General features: G+C 36.8%; 1 protein-coding gene across 4 annotated transcripts in view; it reads right to left on the bottom strand.

Annotated features, from left to right (window-relative positions):
* Positions 1-25,541, bottom strand: part of SLC12A1 (solute carrier family 12 member 1) — an 86,907-nt gene extending 61,366 nt beyond the window's left edge. For 2 of the 4 annotated variants that reach the window (XM_045528566.1, XM_045528573.1), the window contains exons 1-8: positions 25,512-25,541; positions 23,689-24,297; positions 13,207-13,338; positions 12,978-13,053; positions 7,626-7,721; positions 4,809-4,948; positions 3,635-3,745; positions 1,578-1,689 (exon numbers count right to left, since the gene is read on the bottom strand). In XM_045528566.1, the coding sequence (XP_045384522.1) occupies positions 1,578-1,689; positions 3,635-3,745; positions 4,809-4,948; positions 7,626-7,721; positions 12,978-13,053; positions 13,207-13,338; positions 23,689-24,108 (1,087 nt within the window). In that variant the 5' untranslated portion in view covers positions 24,109-24,297; positions 25,512-25,541. Of the gene's footprint in view, positions 1-1,577; positions 1,690-3,634; positions 3,746-4,808; positions 4,949-7,007; positions 7,104-7,625; positions 7,722-12,977; positions 13,054-13,206; positions 13,339-23,688; positions 24,298-25,511 lie in introns of all 4 variants that reach the window. The other 2 variants (XM_045528582.1, XM_045528561.1) reach the window with 2 other exon arrangements.
* Between the last annotated feature and the right edge of the window lie 943 nt (positions 25,542-26,484).

Below are 26,484 nucleotides of genomic sequence, written 5' to 3'. Positions count from 1 at the left end.
GAACTTGAAGATGTTGGTATACTCCTGATGAACTGTATGTTAATATTTGCCAAGAGTCAAAATATATAGCGTAAGGTTTTAGATCTCTAGGACATAGCTCTAAAAAAATCAATAATAATTATGCCACCAGAGACCCAGGCTTCCTGATTTTTTTAGAATCTAGGATAAATTGAAAGAGGAGGAGATGAAGCACTCTTTCAATATACCATTCTGGCATACTTGCAAATATATCACACACATTCACATGCACACCCAAACTCATGGAACTACATCCTCACACACATAAATAGCTTAAACAATCAACACACTGCTTTTCTATGCCTTTTTTTCTAATTATTGAAGAACCTTGTGGGTGAGGCTACTTTACAATTTTGCTACTAATGTCCTAATCTCTTTACTCCTCTCTCCCAGAAATTGGATCTTAGGTCCTTATACCATACTCTCAGTATGGGAGAATAACATAGTGAGGGGTTTTATTCACAACATAATACTATCCCACAGATTGTCATCAAGTTACCTAAATAAAAGAGAACAATGTAGAAGAAAAACAGAAAGGAAAAAGAGGAGGAAGAAAAATGTGAACGAGAGAATCTGGGGTACCAAAGAAGGAAGAAAAGCTTAAAACATCAAAAAGAAAAGAGGAGGAAGAAAAATGTGAACGAGAGAATCTGGGGTACCAAAGAAGGAAGAAAAGCTTAAAACATCAAAAAATATGGTAGAAGTGGGAAGGAGGGAAAAGAATAGAAAAGAAAAGGATGCTAACATGCAAAGCAAATAAGACAATCTTTATAAAGAAAAAGAATTAAGAAGAAAGAGATGATGTGATCCAGAAAAGAAACAAATACTGTCAACTGAGTAAATAATGAAGGGAAATACGTATTAAAAAACACCACAGCAGTGGGTTCTTGAGTAAGCTAGAGGGGAAAGAGTGGATAGGAGGAGCAGAATAGGAGGAAAAGAAGTCAGCTTTCGTGCTCAGTGACATCATCACAGGACACTACACTAAATAACTCCTACAGTCTTTTATGCCTGAAAACTTGACAATGATGCTTAAGTAGGTAATGCTATAGGAAAGCAAGGTGCAAAAATTCTATATTTAACTTTAGTGCTCTGCAATGATTGAACAATTTGTTCAAGCTATTCTTTTTTGTTTTTTGTTTTTTGTTTTTTTTACCTGCCGGAGCCCCCCACCTCCAGTGGGTGTTGAAGCTATTCTCTTTCACTGAGTATGCTCTCTGTTTCTACTATTTGATAGGGGCAACAATTTGTCCAACAATTTGTCCAAGATTTACAAGGCACTTTCACATCTACTGTCTCATTTGCTTCTCAAAATTCCTTCAGGAAGTTATTATTATCACCCACACTTTAGCTGGAGAATCTGAGACCTGAACACGCTAGGTGATCTGCCCTGCTGGTAAGTGGAAGAGGAGAGACCCAGCCCTGGGTCTCCCGAATCCAACTCCAGGCTCTTCCCTGGACCACACTGGCATTCCCATGGCTGGGGTCAGGGGTGGGGATGGTGATGGGTGGGAAATGGAGAACCATTTACTGAGAAGCAGCTAATTTGTAACATGTACCTTGGTAATTAAAGAAACCTCTGGACTTTTTCTCGTTGTTGGATGGGATGACAGTTCCAATGAAGAAGTTTGCAATAGCAATAAGAAGAATGACCAGAAGAATCACTTGAGCCTGGAATGGCAAAGTAAAAGGAGACCAAATTAGATATATTTGATAACTTCTTATGTAATTATGAAAGTTGTAATTTTCCACTGGAGAAAGACTCTGATTATTCTAGTGAAGACTCTGCTACCCAGAGAAGATAAGTGCATCCTTATAGAATAGGATCTTAATAAACCTTATTCTTCCTGAATGTTAATGCTACATTTTCAATGGGAGCATGTGCTTGGGCCCTTGAGGGTTACATTTCAAGAACATTTCAAACAGCAGGTGGGTAACTACCACAGTGGTCTCAGGAATATAAATGGAGCCAAAAGTTTTAACACTGATAGACTTGAGTTTTTCTCTAGGCAGAGCACCTGTGTGTTCTTCCTATTCCTGGTGCTGAGTGCAGGAGAGTGAGAACACAGAACGAGTCACAGAATTCCTGGGATGCCCAGCGCACTTGACCGCAGGCCGCCACTGTGTGCTTAGCTCAAGCACTCTGCAAGGGTGACTGGCTAAATGGTCTTCCTTCAGTTTCTCCATTTCAAGGTGTTTACTGGCTTGGTATTATCACGTGCTCTTTCCTCTACCTGGAACACACTCCACCCCACCCCACGAAGCCATTTGCTTCTCATCCTTTAAGTCTTAGTTACCTCCTCAGGGAGGCCTTTCTTGACCACTTAATCTAAATAATGACAGCTATATGGTCACTGAGGGCTTACAATAGAACAGATTCAGATTTAACTTTACCTGTATTCTTTTAGCTAAATAATACGACTAACTAACAACACTATGAAGTAGGTAATTTTATTACCCCCATTTTAAAGATAAAGAAGCTGAGGCACAGAAAGGTTAAATAATTTACTTAAGGTCACAGAAATATAAACCAGATTCAAATCCAGGCACTCCAACCACAAAGCTGGAGATTGAAATACTACCTTCTATTGCCACTAAACTTCATTGCCTCCCTCCTGGAATCCAGTAATCTAAAGTTTCCTCTGTTTTTTTCTTTTTTTCTATCTCAGGGTCCTATTTATTTCCTTCACAATACTTTTTCACAATTTACCATTTTATATTTATTCCTTTGTTTACTTGTTTATTACTCATCTATCTGTAGACCATTTGCTGAACTAGGGCAGAGATTCTGCCTGTTTTGGTCACAACTGAACATCTAGTGCCTGGCAGAATGCTCAACGCATGTAGGCACTTAATTAATTTTTAGTTAATGCGTGAATGTATCATCCACAAATAAATGCCACGTAGGAATGTTTGCTATTGCCTTATATAGGTGAGAGGCTTAGGCTGTCTTTCTATTTCTCGTGACCACTTGAAATCTAGTTACTTCATCTCCAGGCACAGAGGAACGTTTTCAATTGCACCAATCAGAGCAGGGAGTTACAAAGAAGGCAAAAGACATGCTTCCCATCATTTAGAAATTTACTCTCTGTTTTACTACTAGTTCAACCCAGGTATTTTCTGGTTCCAAAGACTATGGTGTCTTCAACCTTGCTGGTGAAATACTGGGTTTCAGAAAAGAATGATAGCTTCTGCTTCTATTACCCTCTCCTAAGACACTTGCCATTTCTTTTGGGCTTCAGTAGTACCCACGGGCAGCTTGAAAGGGGACACCAGGGTTTGTGATTGAGAGACACAGGCTTCCAGCGTGCCCCACTGCTATGATCGTAAAGGGTCTATGCATGAAGATGGCAGCAGCCACCTTGGTGGCTGTGTCACTGTGATGATAGCAGAAAGGACAAAACACAGGCCCTGTCACGTGACTCATGAGCTGTGAGTCACGACTGCTTGGACTTCTCGCTTTGCACGCGTCGTGTTCCATCTGGCGCTATCCTGCTCCTTTCACCATAGCAAACAGTGACAGCAATTCTTTTTGAATATGGGGTTCCTTCTATTCCTGCAATTTGTTCAGGACCCAACCAGCAGTTGTGGGTAACATCATTTTTGAGAAATTCACCTTTGCTTCCCATTCCATTCCAGCTACTGAAATTCCTAAAAGAATCACCACGGTGATGGTGCCTATAATCCGGATGTCATTGGTTGGATCCACCATCATTGAATCACTCTCCTGGGGGGGAAATTGGTTAAATGGTTAGAGATGCACCTTTTTGGGTGTGTGTCTTATTGTAGCATATAACAGTTAAAAGAGATACTGTACACTGACACCTGGGGCCATACAGGATGATACAAAAATGAAGTGTTCATAAATTTCAGAAGATAACTTAGCATTATTTTTTTCTGTGATAATAGGCCTTTGATAGCCATGGTTAAAAGTTAGAAGTTTTAGAGATTCATTCTAGTCATAGCTTTTGAAGAGATGATAGCACTAAGTGAAAGTGTGTGTGCACAAATATATTGTGTTTTGTTTCAGAAGAATGACTATTTTTGTGTGTCAAGGGGAATCCTAGAGGAATAAAAATGAGTGGTTCATGGTATGAACATAGGAAATTAAGTGCTGTTTAATTTAGGAACAGACCACACAAACCTGATAATGCATCTCTTGAAGACAATACACCTTATGAACTACAAGTTCATTTATTTATCTAATTTTCAAATAGAGGTACTTTTACTAATTGAATTCAGTGAATGCTATCTTTACCACAAGACATGAACTAGAAGTTAGTTAGTATACTAGCTAATTACTGTGCTTGTGTATACACCATCCTAGACTGACACCTAAACTAGGAAATGCCTAGTTTTCTGCTGGGAGTTATTTCCACGTTTGAAGTTTCTTTCCCTTTGGAAATCTACAACCATAATCAGAGTATTACTGCTGATCATAATACCCATTATTTATCCAGTGTTTCAAATGCTACCCAGTATTTCATGTACATTATTTAGTTGGATTTGCAGCACACTTCTGTGAAATACATAGAATAACATTATTAGCCCATATTATAGATTTGGAAAACAGGGTTTAGATTAATAGAGAAACTGATCCAAAGTCTCTTGGCTGGTAAATTTGAGAGCCAGGACTCAAAGCCAGATCTTCCAATGCTAAGCTCAGGATCCTTCTAAGATATCCAACTTTTTCCTCTCATCTTGCCATAATAATATCCCTTGGTGCCCCGAAAAAGCAAACTAAACTGAATTATCTTGCTTGGCTGAAAAACAGAGAAGCTCTCAATTACCTTAAGAAGATCTACCACAGTCTCAGCAAATCCCACCACATACATAGCAACAGCCACTGCGTTGGCAAAAGCAAAGATCAAGCCTATTGACCCACCGAACTCGGGGCCTAAACTTCTGGAAATAAGATAATAGGCTCCACCTGAAACAAGAAATGAACATGCTTTATGTCAAGGAACTGCTAGTTTATATGACCAAGTAGTTTTAAATGTCTGAAAGCATTTGAAATGTTAATTATTCTGATAAAATATTACAACTTCCTAATAGTTTTAGGAATCCTGTGTTACCCTAATGAATAACTTAACCCTTCTTTGTACTCTATAATCTACAATAGAAGTAGCCTGACTTAATAAACCCAACTTACAGAAACCTAAATGTAAAAAAAATATGCTACAAATAAGAACATGGCAAACTTTACCCAAAAATTGTTTTGTCTTAAAAAAATATCATTGGTATATTCAAATTAATAATGCAACTGAAGTAAAATTTTATATCCAGAATTTCCAGGAATAGGAAAGCCTGGGTAGAAAATGAAGTGGGTGAAGTGTATATAATTTTTCGGTATATATTTGCTGCATAAATCAAGGTTTCTGTGTAGTGCTATGTATTATTCATCTATAGATCAGATTTATTTTTTTACGTTTTTAGCTAGAGAAGGCATGATTATTGCCAAATACTCATATGTGTATGGGGGTGGCACGTGGGAAGAAACATAAGGAGGACTTGGAACAATTGCCTCTTCCTTGCACATTGGAAAAGTAGTTCTATATATGGCTGCATATGTCTGTGTGCATGAAACACAGAACTAGATTGGTCAACTGACTGGAGGGTACCTAGAGTAGGTTACTGAAAATGAAAATACTGAATGTTAAAAGGTCTGATGGGCCGGGTGCGGTGGCTCACACCTGTAATCCTAGCACTCTGGGAGGCTGAGGCGGGAGGATCGCTTGAGGTCAGGAGTTCGAGACCAGGCTGAGCAAGAGTGAGACCCCCATCTCTATTAAAAATGTAAAAATTAGCCAGGCCTGGTGGAATCAGGCCTGTAGTCTCAACTACTCAGGAGGCTGAGGCAGGAGGATCGCTTGAGCCCAGGAGTTTGAGGTTGCTGTGAGCTAGGCTGACGGCACGGCACTCTACTCAGGGCAACAGAGTGAGACTCTTGTCTCAAAAAAAAAAAAAAGAAAGAAAAAAAAAGAATAGCATCAAGAGGTCTGATTATCACAGACCATAGTAAACTAATGACTTCTTATACTGAGCTGGTCTTAGAGGTGAACTGAGTGGGCCGAAGAATGACATTGAATAAATTCACCTAAAAACAAAACAAAATTACTTTTGGCTGTGAAGAAATTTCTTTCGCTGTAGTAATTCCTTTGGGTTCAGAGGTCAAAGTCCTCTCTAAAAATGCAACATATTATCTGGGTGGGGCAAATTTGCATTGTTTCCTTTATACAGATTACCTTAAACACATTAGCTAGCCCCTTGTTACCTAGGTGGGCTTGGTCAAAATGAGAGCCAGGTAGAAGTTGGGGGTGGAGGTGTGTTGTGGGAGGGATGGTGTTTCAGAAGGCGCTGAGCAGGGAGACCTAGATAAACTTCCCAAGTACGGAACCAGAGGAACCAATGAAAGGAAATTAGAAGAAAAATGATAAACTTTATCCACTTCCTTTTCTGCCTGGGCCTGCCTGGGCCTGCCTGCTCCTAGATGTTTTGAAAGCAATTGTTCATTTATTTATTTTTTTCTTTTTAATGGTCTTCCCATGCCTGGGAGTGCAGGGTTTGGGGTGAACCCTGGGGGTGGGTGCAGGAGCGGTTCACCGAGTGGGACTGTCAGTACTGCTCACGGGGGCGCTGGAGAAGACCCACGCTGCGGGAACGCAAGAGAGAGCCAGCGGGGCTCATCCAAGGTGCAAAGAAACCATGTATTTGACTGGAATATTCCATGTCTTCTTACTAAACACATGGTCACTCTCCACTTTATAAACATGTTTCATCATAGGAAACGGGTCAAAAAATCTTTTCTGGAGACCTCCTAATTTTAACTGAGAAGAATTTGGCCTTGCTGTTTAAATTTGTGTTATTTTATTCTATTTTAAGACTTTGGGGACTAACTAGCAATATGCAACTTTCACTTCCAATATTAAACCAACTCTAGACATTACTAGCAATCAAGCCTGTAGTCATAAGTGAATTAATTGGCTTACCTCCTCTCACTACTCCGTTTGTGCAAATAGCAGACATAGAAATACCTGTGAGTGTTGTCACCACCACACTAAGGCCAATGATGACGAATCCAAGACCTGCAAAATCCCCCAAGAAAGGTGTTTGGCTCCAGTACTGAGAAAATCACCGGTACTTCAGGAGGCAGCTGTTTGAATCTTGTCGTAGGAGAATCAGTCTCCCCATGAAAACCTGAAATGTTCTAAAAGATCCCAGTCCACGAAGGTCTAGCAAGCACCTGAAATGTACCAAACTTTAAAACTGAAGCCATGTCCAGGAATCATTTTCCAAGAAACACCAGCAAGAGGTATGCAGACCTGCCTGAAAAATAAACCACTTACTCAAGGAATTTGCGCATCTGTAAGGCATGACCTGAAATGTGCCAGAGAGGTCTGTTAGAAACAAGACCAGAGATGACCAGTGCAGAGCTGGACTGTACTCACCGTATGTTATGTTTTCTCCTGCATCTGGCTCCTCCAAATACTTAGCCAGGCTTCAAGAACATCGGACTACTTTCTCATTCCCATCAAAAAGAAGTATATAAAAAGTTTTTGCCTACCCGTAGCGAGTGATGAGGGCATTAGATATCTTAGAGATTTTACCTCCACGAACAAACCCGTTAGTTGCTATTGCAGAAGTTGACAACCCAGTAATAGAAGTTACCATGGTGGAAAGAAGAATTATGAGAACTCCGAGACCTGTTAGCAATGAAAGATAGAAGATACTATGTTTTACTTTTCTTCCTTGGCTTCCCTATTGCTGCAAACTACATTGCCTTTAAGTTTTCAGGTCCATGCCTTGGGCTCCATCGGGGTTTCTGTGTGCTAAGGGGAAACTGGTATGCCTGGCATAAAGATCAAGTCGGAGGAGAACAGCTCATCAGGATGAAGGATGGTTTCTAAAATAAACACAACTGAAACCGCAGCCCTGGAAAGGAAAAGTTGACTTACGCTGGTGTCCTGGGAGAGAAACCACCCTGGCTGTGAAAAGAGAAAACATGACATTTGACCTTCTTTCTTACTTCTGAGGAACCTGAATGAGGAAGTTGGGTGTTTGACAAAGGTTAAAACCTTCTCCGTTTTTCTCGCATCCCTTTGCCTGGGGGAGGGGAGAAGGAACCAACTTGCATTACCTTTGAGAACATTCCCGAAAGGTCAGTGGTGAACTATGAGAGCCTGTGTTGGCTTTACCTTACAAATGATGGTGCACATCACAAATTTAATTACCTCCTCTGACATATCCATTTGTGGCAATAGCAGAGGTGGATAAACCAGTGATAGCAGTCACTGTCACGGCTAAGCCGATGATAATCACACCAAGACCTCAGTTGAGAGAGGAAAAATAAAAGCATTAAATGGTGGAACAATCCTTTAGATTATTTAAATAATTGCCAGCAAATCTAGGGCAATCACTGAAAAATCACATTTGAGTTCAACATGTTGGCCGGGAAATCACAAAGAATGAGTGCTCAGCTTTGAAGTTTTCTGCCTGTAACAGCTCGGGTTTCAAGAAACTCAAGAGCTAAAATGTGCATTGCTAAGTTGTACACAACAAAACAACTATGTCTGGTAAAAATTTAATAAGAACCTCCTCTTTGATGAAGTCCTACACACCTATAAACATAATATTTAGTCTACAATTCCAAGCTGTCAATATAACGGGAGATTAAATGTTCATCCTTCCAAGTAACTACCTTTTTATGTACATATGGTTATGTAGGGGTGGAAAATTACACACAGTATAGCAAATTGTTCATCCAGCAGATGGGTAAAGTGGATAGAATCAAATTAAACTATATTAACTTATTGGCTGTATGATCTCTGTCAAGTTACTTATTTTCTGAGCCAAAAATGGCAATGGAATTAGAAAGAATGCATGTGTAAAGTGGTTAGCATGGAGCATGGAACACAGTACACAGTCAATGGTACTGCTTTTTGGTCATATTGAAAATAGTCATAATAGCTATTGCTTTTTAGAAGACAACTATATACCCAGCTCTGTGGCAGGCAATGTGAGAGATGCAAGGAGCAAATAAAATGAAATGAAAACACTGTCCTCAAGGATCTTATGGTTTAGAAGGGTGATGACTATTTGGAGAGGGAGGAAGCAGTAGAGGCCAGAATTCGAGAAAGGTGAGACTGCTCTCAGATTCAATAAACACACAGCCAGGAGGAGACCCAAGGGTAGCAGAATGGCCATAAGGATTGTTTTGAGCTGAAGGCAATTCAAAAGAAGCAGATATAAGAAAAGCTCTTGGTCTCTTTCCTATTTGCTTAAAAGCAGGATATAAATTTGTACATGCGTCCTTCCTTCTCTCTCTACCAGGGAAAACAGAAGCTAATCACAAGAAACAACTTAAGACCCTTATTTAGCCTGAAGAAAGCACCACAGGAATCTACAAAACAAGCCCTTTTCTTCCATTTGCATTTACCTTCCTATGATTTGCCACCCTAGGAACAAAAAGTCCTTTTCTTTGTCTTGTCACTTCTCTCCAATTTTATAGTTCTTTTGTTAAGACGGCATATAAATCCATGTTCTAACCACCCGTTTGAGTAACTTACCATTGAGTGCTCCCACCTATATGCACCACGCACATGTCAATAAACTTCTGTTTGTTTTTCTCTTGTTAATCTGACTTTGGTCAGTCTCATTTATAGGGCCCTGGCCAATGAACCTAAGGTGGGTTAGAGGGAAACAGTTTTTCCTTCTCTATAATACCCTCTCCAATAGAGGCTGATCCAGGATTCAGGGAGAAGGTTATGAGGTCACAGCCACTGAACTCACCATGGCTCCATCCAGAATGCTCTGATCTGGGCTGTTTGATATGCTTCCCTACATAAAGTGAATGCTCCATAGTTGTTGGCAGGCTCTCTTGCCCCATGAATGGTTAGAGTGGTAGTCCCCCAAAAGAGGCTGTGAGCTGTCTGGCTATGCCCCAGGAGAAGGGGAAGTGAAAAGAGCTTAAGGACAGAAATGGGAATCTGGTACTAGAGGCTGGCTCCTTTGACGTTCCAGCTCTACCCTGGCACTAGCAGGGTATTCTGCGCTATTTTGCAGGTTAAAGTGCAGTGGGAAGAGTATAACTGTGGGGTACAAGCTGCAAACTTGGACCATATTGCTTTGGCCCCTATAGACTCTTAAAAGCTGGGAGTTATAAGAAATAGTTGCACTAAATTCTTCATATCTATTGTAGGGATGCTGTGGTGAGCATCACCTCTGTTTCACTATGTGGCCTCAGGTCCCTGTACCACTAAAGGTGATTTATTTTTATCTTTTGCACTTATTTTGCTCTTGACTTTGTTTTGAGGATGTTTGATGTTTAGCACACCCCAGAAACTGTATAGGAACATATAATTTGCATTTCATGACACTAAATCTACTCTGACTTTATTATTTCCCCACCGTTATTTTCCCTTTGCCTCTTACTTTCTCAAGAATTCTTAATTCATCTTGTTGCTTTGCATATATTTCCGTAAACCATTTGAAATCTTGGAACAAAGTTTCATACTTTTAAACAACAAAGGATTTGCTTCTCTCACAATCAAGCATAATAAAATCCTAGGGTAAAATGCAATTTAGAGAATATTCAGTTCATTGTTTCCTCAAAGTGTGGTCCTTGAACCACCAGCCTCAGAAAATGCCTGGGGTGCTTATTAAAAATGCCCAGACCTACTGAGTTTGGATCTTTAACAGTGAATTCCAGGATTCTGCAGTTTCCTAACTCAACTTCCCAGGTAATTTCTATGCACTCCACAGTAAGATGACTAAGCTACCCTCCGCCTATCTCAACTTGTGTCTGCCTGTTCAGAAAGCTTCTTTAGCTTTATCTTGAAAGAATTGATTGGGAAATAATGAACTCTAACCCACTCCTTAACTTTTAGAAGAGTGAGTGAAATTCACAGAGTAGAAGTAACTTGCTTCAGGCCATATATCCGCTTTTCACACCCAACTTTCCTGCTTAATGTGTAAGTTATTGGAAACCAACTTGCCCCAGCCCAGGTCTCCAAGACAGAGAACAACTCAACAGCATTATCAGCTCATTCTACCATTTGCTTTTGGAAACAAGACAGCCACAACTTTTAGCCCCAGAATGGTTACTCAAGGGCTGTAGCTACTGTGACTTCTGGCTCCAGATTCTCTTTGGCTTTATTCCCAAGGTCTGGGCTTGCAAATGTATTCAGACTTCTTTAAACTATGCCCAAAGCAAGAGGAAAATACTTGCATTTGTTTCTTTTCTTTGCCAATAAAGGAAACCCAAATGGGACCCTGAGAGTGACTTAACTCATCTAGCTTTAGATTCACAGCAAAGGTCTGTAAAACCAAGGTTGATAGTAAGTTTCTACTACTCACTAAAGTCTATCCTTTGAGAATTTAAAAGAAAAGAAAAACACAAACCTCCATTCAAAGGAAAACCCACTGAACACTCATTAGGTAGAATTCTAATCTCTTCTAATATATAATTTAACTACTTAAATAAAAAATCCTTATTAAAACAAGGATAGTGTCTGATAGTATAATAAACTATTTTGCAGAAGATAGGATTCTTCATATTTTACAATTTTACAATAAACCTGAAATTGGGTTGACTGTGAAGAGTAACGTAAGATCTGATTAAAGTTCAGATTATTGCCCAAACATATGGATGTTAAATAAGTTGCATTAAAAAGAATTACTCTTGCCCTTGGCTACTCTCACACCTCCAAACAAAGTAATGTTTCTTGATGATCTCAATAAGTTACTAAACTGCCCTTAAAAACCTAATTTTGCATGAAACCCTGGAGCAAAACCTTGGCAATATTAAGATGCAGATTTTCCATGGAACAGCATATACTTATTTTGGACCCCGTGGCTGTATGCACTCATTTGATATGCACCATAAAACCGGCAAGCAGCCCTTGGTCAGGAACCCAGCAGTTGCCAAACACGAAACACGGAAAAACTATGGGAACTGGTGCCAATTTTTCAATTTACAGCTTAGCCCTTTGTTTTTTGAGTTAGTTTTCTGGTGATTCTAAATGTGTTTTGAGGAGTGAAGGCAATAAATAGTGACCAAGTACCTTTAAAAATGTGAATTGAGATACTTTCTGAAGTAATATCTGAGAACACATTTGAATGTCTATGTTCTCGATGCTACGTCTTCCCCTTAAAGTGAATTTATAGTTTTTTTCCATATATGGAGTAGAACAGCATTAATTTTTATTACATTAAATCAGGAGCTTTGATAAAATTCAAATAAATTTTCCATATATATTTTACTAATTTACTCTTAACAAAAAAAGATTTGCTAGAGGAAATAATATTTTAAATGCAATACAATATTTAAAAACTTTAAATAATCACTCTTAAAATAATGTCATTATCATTCATTTCCCATTTAGGGAAAAAAACATTAGAAATATACATCATCTGAGTTATTTCATCTATCATTTTAAGCTTACAGCTGGCAATATTTCATTAACCTTTGCTCTCTAACTGCTGGTAACTGAAAGTAACACAAGTATTTTCTTTGGCAAATGTTCAACAACTCAGCATTTTTTATTAGTCAGGTCACATTTTCACCGGTTTTCCCACAAGTTACTTTTATTTAGTGAAGTTTTACGAATCATCACAATAGGGACACTCTGTGACAAATGAGAGGCAAATGTCGATATATCCCAAAATATGAATATTGTTATCTAAAATTCATATGCTTTTATGTGCACCTAGAAGTCTTTTAAAAGATGGCAATAGTCACTTGAGCATTCACCTGTTTGGCAAGCTGGAAAATTCCAGTCTCACAGGAGTTAACTCTTCACCTTTCCTCTCTGCCAAACATTGTCAAAGGGGCAAAGTAAAAAGAGCCCAAGTGTAAATTATTTCTGTGACCTTCATCTCACGTTTAGCATTAATGGTGAAAACAAACTGCTTATTGAGCTTATAATTTATATAAAAAATTATTCAGGAAAAATACTTACCAATTCCAGCTTCTCCAACAATCCAGGAGAGGCGAATGAAGAGCATGACTCCCCAGATATTCAGCATGCATCTGACCTGTGGATTGAAGGGACAGTGAAAGAAGACGTGAAAAGTGACAGTGGGGCAAGACAGCCATGTTTGTCATGCTGGTGTCCAGGCCTTGCAAACACCTAATCCGCTACCACGTTGAATGCACAGTTTTCATTGTAAACAGAGGAGCTTTCTCACCAGCACACCTTTCACCCATCCAAACTTCACAGCGCCACCTTGATCTTCTTCCTTGTTCTCAGCTTGTTCATCTCCAGGCACCCCATCACCGTTAGCAACCCTGTCAGCCGAACCTGGGGCCACCGCCACATTCTGCATTGTTATAGACAGCAAAAAATAAAATAGTTGGTCAATAAATGAACTGTTTCACAAAACTTTCAAAGGTAAATCAAAACAATTGACATAAAACTTTGGAACCCTGCCTCCCCCCCCAAAAAAAAGTGTTGGGGGGAAATATATTCTGGTCACTTTTAGTAATTTTTTTTTTTTTCCCTAGGAGCTGATGGGTTCCTTTTGTGAATGATTTTTAGGCATGGCTAAGACTACAGGGGTAGTGGAGGGACCCTGAGCAGTTCTTCCACTAGTGAGAGTATGTCCTTTGGTGAAAGTGGTCAGATTTAGTTAAATTCACAACACAAAAAGAACAAAAGAGAGAAGAAGGGATACAAGGAAGGAAAGCCCAGAAAGAGTGGATGAGGGTCTTTAGAAGGCATGTTAGGTGGGACAGAGAGATAACCTTCCTCAGTTATGCAGAGTCTCTGGACTTCTTTCCATTAACATCCCTGTGCTTCATTTTATTCACCTAAAATCATGACGATAACATTTCTCTACTCACCTTAGAGGATCTTTAAGAAGATTCAATGAAAGAACACATAGAAATGTTTTCTTAAAAAATTTTTATAGTATTCTACAAAAGTTTAAAGTCACTGGATGAATACAAGAATGTTATTCTTATAGGGGAAGTTTCTCTCAGATTCCATATGCCTTTGGGTGAGAATTGTTGAATGCGCTACTATCATATAGAAGGTAAGAAGTCTCATAACCGACTACTAGAAAGACTAATTGAGTAGAAATAAGTAGTAGCATAAATAAGGGTTTAAACTTTTATGTCATTTTTTCCTGTGGCTTAATTCTGAAAAAGATCATCCTTCTCAGTAGGATAGTCTCTGAGTTCAATGAGGGAGGAAACAGCTCTGTTTCTCTCAAGTTAAGAATAACTCTCAATCTCTAATTTCCCTTTAGATGTGACTTTGAATAATTTCAGAGGAAACTACTTAATTTAGCTTAACTAGCACCTATCTGGCTATTTGGGTAGACTATACATCTCTCTGAGCTCTGGAAAAAGCTTTCTTTTCTAGGAAGGGTTTTGAAACCATTGGAGAAATCTCTCAGATTCATCACTTAATTACCATAATTATTGAATAACTTTATCGTATAAGTGGTCTAAATTGGTTTAAGCCTAAAATGATATGTTCTGAAGTCACTAGCTAAAAAGTCTTGGACAAAAGCATTTTTCCCCCCTCTAAACTGGGATTGGTGTGAAATAAACATTCAATATGTATTATAAAGGCTTCTTTTTTTCCTTTTAGGATGACTGAAGTTCTTGCACTTGCTATCCTCAAGTGCTCTTGTTTCTTTGGGCTTTACTGTGTCATTAGCAGACCCATTATAAAATGACCTTAATTTGGGCTATTGACTGCAAGTCACTTTGACTTCTTGTCTTCTTCCAACCTGCTCTTCTTCTCTACCTAAGCAAGGATTTCTCCCTGACTTTCTTCTCCCAGGAGACTTTGTTCATAATACCATGGTGACACTTGGATAACTAAAGTAATCCATGTACTAAGAGTCATTGTATGATAACCAAATTGGAGAAAGATTTAACATTTAATTACCAGTATTATAGAATGCTACTAGTCATTCCATGCTGTGGATTACTTTTCTTAGTGTTGGTGAAGGGCTTACCATATAGCAGACCATCAATAAACAATGCTGAATCCCTAAGTCTGACTTGAAAGTCCCTGATCTCTACCACTTGGGAGCAGACACCCTAGTTTCTTATCCATTCTTGCCGCCTATTTCTTTTCCATTCCTTCCCTGTGGGGCAGTCCATTTCTTATTGTTTCCTCTGTGCAAACCATGTTTAAAAAGGGAGATAAAGGGAATGAATCCCAAGCCATGTTATCTTATTATTTTTTGACAGCATTGGGAAAAAATTGAATGACAGAGGAGATTAAAATTCATAGTTAAAATTTAGTTTTGAATTACCTGAGGAATATGTTAATCTTAAGCATCACCAGTCCCTATTTGCACAAATAATTGAAAACTGACATTATATATTCATACCAATGTAAGATATGTATAAACAAAGTCCAAAAAAATTGAGGCTGAACTGGCAGGGCAGAAACAAGTGATCTATATCAGCTTCAAATGCAAGCCACGTATGTAATTCAAAATTTTCTAGTAGCTACTTTTTAAAAAGTAAAAAGAAATTGGGTAAATAACTTGGGTTTAGATATGGATTCCTAAATTTTAAAAATATATTTAATCTTTGTAGAATATTGTATTTCTAATATTTTCAATATAAGTATTTGTTAGCAGTAGTTGTACCCCAATTTGTAGGAGAGAATTGAATTACAGAGTGTTTTAATAATACATTTTACTTAATAGAATCTATATAAAATATTATTTCATCATATAATCAGTATAAAAATATTAGTGAAATATTTTACACTCTTTTGTTCATACTAAGTCCTTGAAATTCAGTGTATATTTTTCACTGACAGCACATCTCAATTTGTACTAGCTGCATTTCAAATGCTCAATAGCCACATGAACATTTGAAATGCTACCATATTGAACAGCATAGGTCTATACAATACAGTCGATTTCAGATGGATGAAACATTTGAGGCTGTTTTCCAGTCAATTAAAAACACTTTTTTTCTCTGAAAGAATTCTACACACATAAGGCAGCCAAATGGGTCAAATGTAACTTTCATTTTTCATAACTGAAACATATAATCAATGAGAGCAGGGAATTGAGGAATGTGTTAAACTGTCAACGAATGTTGAAGAGATTATTTGGTTAGGAGATACATTTATTTGACTTGATTTGAGAAAAACTTTTTTTTAATTGTCAACATTCTAGTTAATCAAGCTCCCATAGCCAGACCGTCAGCAACTACTTATTCGGGGAAAAGGCAATTTCCTTTGCCTAGATTAATTGAAGATCCCATGAGACATAGCCTGAGTCATTTGCCTTTTGAAAGAAGTCTTGGGAATAAAACCCATGTTTTCTGATTAAATCTGAACTTCAAGAGTTGGTCCAGGAAATTACTCTGCTACCTGATGAACTCAATGGTGACTGTGACCCTTAGATCTGAATTAATGAGAATACCAATGACTGTAAAAAAAAAAAATCTTACAAAGTAGGCTAAAGGATGAATAATATATTTAACATTTCCCCTTAAACAAACATTTCTTCCTGATAGATGCTCCTCCTGCTCACAGTTTAATGGTTCTTCAATTTATCACTAGAACTTCACAATATGATGCAAAAAAGAACATTCATTGAGGGCATGGCAGAGAAGCCACCGTATACAGAAATAGAAATTAGTGAAGCAATCATTTTCTAAATTATTAAAAAAATATAGTGGATGTATGGTGTTCAATTCTCCTTTAGGTAAATATGTTCAACCTGCTAGAGTTTCAAAGTTTTAAATACATTTAGACCATAGAGGGGGAAAAAACCCTTAAATGTGTACTTCTCTTGTTGACTATTAAGATTTGAGAGAAAATTTACAAGCATAGAAACCATTTCCATTGCTCACTATCATGTAGGAGCCAAAAAATCCTGCACCATATAAACTAGGAGACTTAGAATCCAATTTTGGCTGCGCAGTCAATGCAGGGTGTGTCCTCCAGCAAGTTGTTTTATCTTTCTTGGATACAGCAATGGGAATAAATCCAATGAGTTTTCCAAAAATTTTATTTTGAAGCAGTTTACTTGAAGTCAAAATCATTTTTCTATGTTTGCCATCTTCCTGTTTAGACATGGCAAAGCAAACCTTGGTTTCACTTTTTAATAAATGCCTCCGGTGTAAGTCAGAACAGCAATTATAAATTCAACTTATCATCAAAGTACTGAACATGACTTTGGGTTGAGGGTTTGTGGAGACTTGGTGGATATGAGCTATAACCAGTGGCTTTCAGACTCCCGACTGGTTCATTTTCTTGAGACCAAAGTCTCAAAAACTAAAAGTTTTATGATTGCTGTCTTGAAACTAGTTTTTTCCTTCACACTTTGAATTGATTTGTTTGTTCACTCTCCATTACCATAAATGATGACCTGTAACTTTTTATAAGTGCATTTTAATAGTGTAGCTTTAGGGAATGATTATTTATTTACCAAGAGTTTTACCTGAGCATTAAGGATTCAGAAAAGGTAAAATAAAGTACATTTAAAAAAAGAAAGATCATTTGATAAAAACAAAAACTTTCCCTTTCCAATACTGGCAAACTAGTGAATCTTCAATCACATGTAGTTTAAATGGCAAATTACTAAAGAGTTGTAAGATGAAAGATTAAATTATTTTATTTAACATGTAATATGTTTTTTCAGGCTCCAGAAAAATAACAAATATCTTTCTAGGTATCATCAAAGCAGAGGAAATTAATATGTTTATTCTTTAATTCCAACTAGATAATATTTACTACTTACACATGCTTTCAAGTTTTGAGCCTCTAATCTCAGGGTGATAGAATTCTTAGACCATCATTGAGAAATAGTCCTCTAAATACTTATGCCTAGATGATCTCCCATTGTTTTAAACTTTCTTTTATTATTGACACATTCAAACATATGCCAAAGTAAGGAGAATAGTATAATAAATTTCATGTACTTATCACCCAGGTTCAACAATTATCAACATATGGCCAGTCTTGTTCTATCTAAGCCCCCCACACCTTTGCCACTGAATTATTTGAAAACCAATCCCATCAAGACCTAGATAATTCCTAACGCTCATTTCTGAATAGAAAACATGTGATTCTAACCATATTTCTGTGATTCTAACCATTCTAACTGTCTTATTGATCAATGTTATTATGTCTGTGTGTTTCTATCCCTTTGTGATAAAGGCTAGTATTTTAAATGACGAAAATGAGAGGTTTGTTTTTCTTGTTTTAAAAGTTATTGCAAACTATGCCTATATTCACTGCTAATGGTTACAATTGTAATCATAGAATTTTACTATATCTGAAGATATATATCTGACACACAAATTGATGTGTTTTTAATAACTCAGGCCAAAAGTTAGCTATGTGCAATAAACTGGCATATGAAAAAGAAAATTAAAAGGTTCTTAATATTTTCCAGTATACCTTTACAAGAACTCCTACTCTTCTCACCATCTATTACTGAACTATTTATAATGGGAAATTACACTTTTTTGTTTTTGTTTTTTTTCCACAGATTATTTTAATAGTGTGAGCTCCTAGGGGAACTGTCTTTGAATACTAAGAAAATCTAACAAGTATCAGAATGAAACTTAGTTCCAGAATTTTACTCCAACAAATATTTTAGGGGTGGCTTCTGGTCACCACTGGCCTGTAAGGCATTTATTACTTCAATTTTAATGTATATTTTATTTGGCTGCTGTTAGCTTAGTGATTATTTCTAATTTTAGATATCCCAAATTTGAATGCTAAAGTTACGAATTTGAACTTAGAAATGCTTTAGAAAAGACTATTTTTTAGGAAAACATTTGTACATTTTTGTCCTTTCATAAAGGACAAGCATTTAATAACTTGATTTATGTGGGTTTAATGTTTGTTAACTTGACTACATGTCCTTTATTTCTATTCATAACCATGTCATTTGCCTTATATCATAAAATTCTAGAAGAGGTCAAATCTCTTTAACTCACTTTATACAGCAGCTCTTGTAAATAAATACTTAATAAATGCTTTTTATGATGACCATGAAAATGATTGAGACCTATAATTCTGTAGGACAAGCAATATGATCTCTTGGCACAGTCCCAGAAACAGGACTGAAATAAGGAAGGACCTCCTGCTCAGCCCATCACGACTGAGCTGCGATTTTCCTCTTTGTGCTGAGTTCCACCATTCTCTCTAGCTGTTGAATGAGCTAAGGCAAAGTGCGATGGGAGAGCAGACTGAGGAAGGAAAGCAGTGATAAACAGCAAGGACTCTGGAGTCATGCAGACATATGTTCAATTTATTAGCTATATGACCTTGGCCTCTAGACCTTGAAAGTTCATTGACTTCTCCAAGTCTTTGTTTTCTCTTCTAAAAGATCCATAGCATTTTATAAAACTGTCACCATCTATAAAATAGCAATAATAATAGCACCTGCCTTGAGAGATTGTTGTGAGGATTGAATGAGAAATTTTTACATGTGAGCACAGTGTCTGATGCATAAAAAAGTCTTAGTGAAAATTTGGTTATGATTACCCTGCAGTCAATCTTAATGTTTTTATTTACAAATTATTTTTAGTTGTTAACAACCTAATGGCCAAATGTGAAGTCATCCCATTGTTTCTGTTTTGGATCAGTTTTTATATGGTGGCCTCATTAAAAGTAATATTTTTGTCTTAATTTTTATGATATTTTATACTTTTCATAGATAGTTTATTTCAATGACATCATAACACATGGCTTTGATAGAAAGGCTATATATTTTCCTGAATCCTTTATACTTATATCTTTTTTCTGAAATACTAACTATGGTGGTTAGTAATGCTGAAAAGGAACTCCATTTCCGTTAGTTCTGTAGTTTGGAATTGTGTGTGAATAGATTGGATACTGAAAGCAGAATTCTCTTTACAAAGTAAAGTTACTAGATTAATCTTTGCCAGATATCAAATAATCATTTCATATGTTTTAATAGGGAAGAATCTTCAAAGTGCATTGTTAGAAACAGCAGAGTGCAGAACAATGTGTAAAATATGTTCCAATACATGTTTGCAAAAATAATACAGGCAGAAAGTTAGCTAGATATTTATAGATGTTTGCATATGTTTGTATAAGCCTAGAAAATTTCTGGAAGGATTTATGAGAAACTGTCAGTAATGATTGCCCTGGAAAGAATAACTGAAAGATTCATGTTAGATGAGAAACATTTTACTATATATTTTTTAGTACTTGTTCAATATTTTGTGTATATTTCAATTTTTAAATAAAAAGCTAGTATAAAAATTGCCACTATCAACATCAATGGCCATTTATTGAGTTCCTATCCATTGTAAGCATTGAGCTAGACTTTATATGCATATAAACTAATATTCACAAGCATCTTGCAAGATAAATAGAAGTTATGTAGTTTGTACAATATTGCAGAGTAAATAAATGACAGGTTTTTTTATCTGCTTTTAATTAGAATTTTAAGAAATCCATAATTAATAGCCACCAGTATAAGCATTTAGCTCATTCCTCCATAGAAAACAAAAAGCATTTCTTCAATTAGACTCAAATCATTAGGATTACAAATTCTGTCAATATCTATCATACCTAGAGTTTCACTTAAGGCAGAGACTTAAAATAATGTCTTTCAAGCCTATTTTTCATTTTACCTATTAGGACAATCTAGTCATATAATTTTTTTCTGACTTGGAAATTATAACCACTATTTGTATAAAAATTCAACTGGTTTTCTGTCTAAAAATAGTCTGTTATTCAGTATGAATATGCCATTGCTATATGGCTTTTACAAGCATTATAATTATGGGTATAAAAAATATTGCCTTACTTGTACTATGTCAATACTTTCCATTTTTAAATGATTTAAATAAATACTATTATTTATATTTTTTGCATACCAAATCTATGAAGTGTCTGAGTATAATTATGTAACGTTTATTTTATTGATGATTTCTAGTTGCAATTTGAGGAACTACTGTGAAAATGTCAAGAGCCACAGGTGGTGGCAGCCCAGCTACCTTACTTTGCAGGTCTTCATCTCTTATTTGAGGGGGAAAAAACAGTTAAATCAAATTCACTAGCAAAGAAGAAAGAGGTAAACTGCAGGTGTTCCAGACTGTTACACATGGAGAGGCAGACTGGTCCGTACACCTTCAGCAACACTAGAATGTGCTGGTGGCTGCAGGAACGTGCCCATTGCAGATTCCAGGGTTAAATTTGAATTCCACTCCCAATTTGGCTATGTGGATACCTCTACTTGATTTAATCAGGATGAAGTACCTTAGATAAGTGAGGGTCAAGTTTATAAGAAGAGTAACTTTTTACTACACTGGTTCAAAATGATCATTCAGGGGGCCGGGCGTGGTGGCTCACGCCTGTAATCCTAGCCCTCTGGAAGGCTGAGGTGGGTGGATCGCTCGAGGTCAGGAGTTTGAGACCAGCCTGAGCGAGACCCCGTCTCTACTAAAAATAGAAATAAAAATTATCTGGACAACTAAAAATATATATAGAAAAAATTAGCTGGGCATGGTGGTGCATGCCTGTAGTCCCAGCTACTCGGGAGGCTGAGGCAGTAGGATCGCTTGAGCCCAGGAGTTTGAGGTTGCTGTGAGCTAGGCTGACGCCATGGTACTCACTCTAGCCCGGGCAACAAAGTGAGACTCTGTCTCAAAAAAAAAAAAAAAAAAAAGATCATTCAGGGAATTGAGCTTAAACCTAAATTTTAATATATTTAATTTTCCATTCCTTTGTGTCTGAGAAAAAAAGTGCTATAAGTCAATGTTAAGTCCTTAGTCTCATTTTATCTCTTCAAAGGTGGTATGATACCCCAAACAGCTATCAAATTTGTCAAATTCAGCTATCATATTTCTCCTGTGTGGTCATTCGGATGGCTTTCTAAACAACTGTTCTTTCTGGGCTTTTCTCCCTTTATTGAAAGGTTTATTTATATAAGCCATGACTTTAGAAATTATAAATAAGTTACTTTTCTCTCTCTAGAATGTCAGTCCTAAGAACGATGTGAGTTTACTCCATTTCCTTTTTAATAGAGTTAAAATTCTATTTTCTTTTGTGGTAAATTGGAGATGAATGAGAATATTTAATTTTGATACTAATTTTAATGAAGGAGGAAGTTTTAAAAATTATCATGTGTAATGTGGTAAAGTATTGTGAGATAGAATTTCAGGTCTTTTATTTTGAAGAACTTTAGTTCAATTTATTTCTTCAGAATCAATTGAAATCTCTTTATAAAGCCCTAAATTTCTCTTTCTGTCCCTTCCACATCTTGGAAATTCCTTGTGCCTGCTTCTGTCAACCTTCTTTTTCCTTTCTCCTTTTTCTCTCTTTTGCCATTTTCCTTTCCTCTCCCCTCACATAGAAAAGGAAAGTGACACCTCAGTCTGACTTCAGGAGTTTCAAATTGCCTCCCTTCTCAAAACTTTCCTTGGGGGCTGCCGTTTTGTCTGAAATGGCCATACTGTTAACTTCTTTTGATTAAAGCACCAAGTATTCCAGATAAAATCTAAAGCTTATGTCTGTAAAGAAACCAGCCATTTAGCAGAGTTACTGGTGTGGCATATACAATAAACAAGGTTTGATGGGGAGAAGGGACAGGGAACAAAGTTGAGAACATGGGCACCTCCTCAGCAAGTCACTCAGTCCCTGGTGGTAGGACCCAGAGTCAGCGACCCTAGCAGCCAAGGGGAATAAGTTTTGGAGATGGAAGAAAGGATGAGCAGAAACTAAAGAGAGATTTTTGCCTTTATTCATATCTTTCCTGAGAGCAGTATTCCTAGAATCTCTGGAGTGGGTGATCATTTAATAAAAAATTATCGAATGAATGAATATGAAAGAAACTGTTTTAATCATTTTTCCCCCCTATTCAAAACTTGGTCAAGAGTAAACTCATTTGAATATGTGACATCTAAACATTCTTTTTTAGCAAGTAATTGTATTCCATAAAGAATGACACTCATTCCAAACTGTGTTCCAGAAGAGCGGGAAGATAAAGTCCATCAACATATTTTAGAGCAAGCTATGGAAGAAGAAATCTAACAGGCTTCTAAATGATTTGCTACAAGATTAGAAAAAATGCTGCCTCATACTTCTAGCAGATTTGGGAACCCTGGCTATATTCCTTAAATAATGAAAAGTTTAGCCACTTCTGCTGCTTCTGTACGTAAATTTAATTTAGTTATTTTATATGCTTAAGTATGTTCAGGAAGCTTAGGCAAAGTTTTAAAGAGGAAGGGATAAAATGCAGACTCATAAGAATCTCTACTCTCTCTTTAAAGAATATAAAACATACCCATGTACACTAAAGGCTGGCACCCACAGTATTAGCTATCGCAAGCACAAGTGATTTTTTATAAACAGTTGGTATAGAAGCATTAATACTGAGGTGGAACCAGCTTAGTATTCAGTTTGACATGTTTAACCAAGTGTGAATTGAGTAGACTATAATTGTAAACAAGATATGACATATTGCCCAGCTTTTAGAGTTAATTCTTTAGTTCTCTATCCTAAGGCAGTAAACATTTGGGAAACACTTTCTGTGTATTTTCTGTTTGGGGGGAACTTGAGACAGTTATATAAGTATGATGGATGGTTTGCAATAGACCTCTTCATTTGACTGTGTCACATTCATAGCATTATGAAAGGGGAGGAAATGACCTGAAGGAATGAATAAAGGAGGATACTTGCCCGTGTCCTTCAAGCTTACCTTTGCAAGTTGCTCATGAATCTCAAGCAGACTGGGTCGGTTGACCTTGGGCCCACTGATGCTGCCGGTGTTGCGATAGTACTCAATCTTGGGAACGGCATCCATGGTGTTGTGGCCAAAGGTTTGTAGGTAATATGTGTTGGTATGAGAATCATAAGCATGGAAACTGGCATCTGTTTTAGCAGTTTCTCCATTTTGGAGGAAATTGTCGTAGCACTCCTGATTCCCAGGCCTAAAGCTGATTCTGAGTCTGTTCTGGGCTTCATCCCCAAACGAGGTTTCTTCATAATGTGGCGGGTCAGTGTTGTCATTCACAGCCTCACTGCTCTCATGGCTCTCATTTATGACATTAACTTGAAAGCGATTGGTGTTACTGGGTATGGAATCCAGAAATACATTGGAAGAGTTGTTCAGTGACATCTTCCAAAATGGATTTTCTTGGACTAAACTATCTACTTTGTGATCGTGAAAAAAAATCTATATATTTTTCTCCTTGAAATAAACACTAGTGGTTACATTAGGGAGCTCCTGGCTTTTGTTCTAGACGGACTCAATAAATAGATTCTTGATATATTGTCTCCTATATAATCTTCAGAGTGTTCTTCAAAGCTGTCATTGCAAAAGAAAATTAAGCTCATTCCAAGTAATGCAAATATATTTAAGTAGGGGTGGGGCAAGAGGAAATAGTTTTCTTTTACAATACATACAATTTTAAATTCATTTCACTAAAAATTACCTGTTCAGGAACGTTAGTCACCTGAGCAATTAAATTGTGTAATAAATAACTAGAGACCTGCTTCAGCAAACAGAACTTCAGTGAAGTCATGAAAACTTCACGTGTGTTTGTAGCATTTGCTTGGATTCACTGCACTTGAATTCAATATGACTTTAGAAAAGATACAACTCTACCAATTGAGTACAGTAAGAACTGATGAGAATATTCTCAGCCTGAAAAACAGTTCATTGATAGTACTACATGCTTAAACTGTAAAATACTTTATGATTGATAAGAATATAAATTATACAACAAATAAAATGAAAAGAAATAAAAAACTTCTAAAAAATATGTTCTTGCTAGTTTACAAAAATCTGTATCTGTTCAAGTAATAAAATTGTTCTAGAAATGTTTTGTTACCTATGCAACAAGTGAAAACCTGTATTTTAGAATGTGAATTTAAAAAATACATCCTGTCAAGCTGATGTCTCTGTAAAGTCTTGGACCTTTAATATCCTTCAAAATGTTTCATTTGTGCATATATTTGTTCTGCAAACAAATTATGGAAGCTTTAAAAGAAATATATGAATATTTGAGGGTAAGGCAATAAGTCATAGGCCTTAATGAAGTCGTATGCTATATTTAGGTAAAATAATCATGCTGTCCCAACTCCCTTTAATGAAAGCTTTTCAATAATTGAGAGGTTTATATTTGATTGTGAGATGAACAGACTTTATAATAATTTTCACAATTCCACAGTATTGGCCTGTCTTAAAATACTTTATTTAGAATAATATTTCTTTATCAATCTCATAAAATTTTGCTTTTCAAAGAACGTTCTAGAAAGATGAGATAAATATAAACAAAAAAATTGCCTCTCTCATGCAGATATTAAAGCTATTTCTTTGAATAAACAAAAATCCCAACTTCAACTCTCAAATAACCTTCCCTAGAGAAATTATAAGTGAAGTTGTTATCTTTTTAGTCTCTGCAAAAGCATCTCACTGCTCTTCCTTGACATCCTCGCCTTTACTCCACCCCTCAGAATCTACTTTATGACATCATATTAAGTGCGATTTTTTACCCTGCCCAGAAATGTTTAACTTACCACCAAGGAGCCTTCTTTGGAGAAAGTGTATCCTACTTCAGCATCACCCTGGAATATATGGGGCACTCCGCTTTCAGCCCAGATTGTTAGGCTTCTTCTTATTGGTTAGAATCTTTCTTGAAAGAGATGACTGTGCAATGATTGGCCTGGAATAGCACTGTAAGCCCCACCCAGTCATTAGCCCTGAGGAACAAACTTTAAGTACCACATCAACTGGCAACTAGCAGTAAATCATTAATCCTTTTACACAGAAAGTTAAAAAAAAGTTTCTTTAATTCATAAGGAGAATTGGATTGCTTTAACTGCAATCATGCAAAAAATGTGAGTGTTGCTTTAGCTGTTTGGGGCTAAATAAATTGTATCCCATTGTCTGTCTTATTTCAGAGGAGCTCTAGTGATCTCCTGTTGTTTAGTATGTGCACCAAAATATAGTCCTCCAGAGATAATTTCGGTACTTTGTAACTAGAAAATGGTATCTGAAATTATTTTCTCTTGCTTGTAGTAGATATTACCTTGACTCCTCTCTTCATGGGAAGTGAACAGATTGAGAGTGAAATCAATGATTTATTGAGAATATTTCTGCCTAGTGGGAAAACTGTTTCAAGCAGGAATAAAACTGTGGGTTTGTTTCCCAGTGGCACTACTAAATGACCTTTTTGTCTCCAACTGGAAAAACATTTTTTATCAAATCCAGTTTTTGAGTTTTGTTGAGGAAAGGTTTTTTTTTTTTTTTTTTTCAAATCTGTGAGTAGGTGATTATTAACACAGCACAAACAATTCCTCCCTGCAGGTTCTGTCACTGGTTTTCAATCAGGATGATGGAATGAGTCTTCCTTGTGTCTTTTAAGAAACTAAGTGATTCTCAGTTGTCTGAGTAGGTTGGCTGTGGTGTAATATAGTGGTTAAGAAAAGACTCTGAAGTCAGAACGTTCAATTTATATCCCGGCCCTGCCACTTCCTATCTGTGTGAACT

Source organism: Lemur catta, chromosome 1, assembly GCF_020740605.2.
Source record: "Lemur catta isolate mLemCat1 chromosome 1, mLemCat1.pri, whole genome shotgun sequence".
Taxonomy (NCBI): domain Eukaryota; kingdom Metazoa; phylum Chordata; class Mammalia; order Primates; family Lemuridae; genus Lemur; species Lemur catta.
This window is presented reverse-complemented; position numbering and strand designations above follow the sequence as displayed.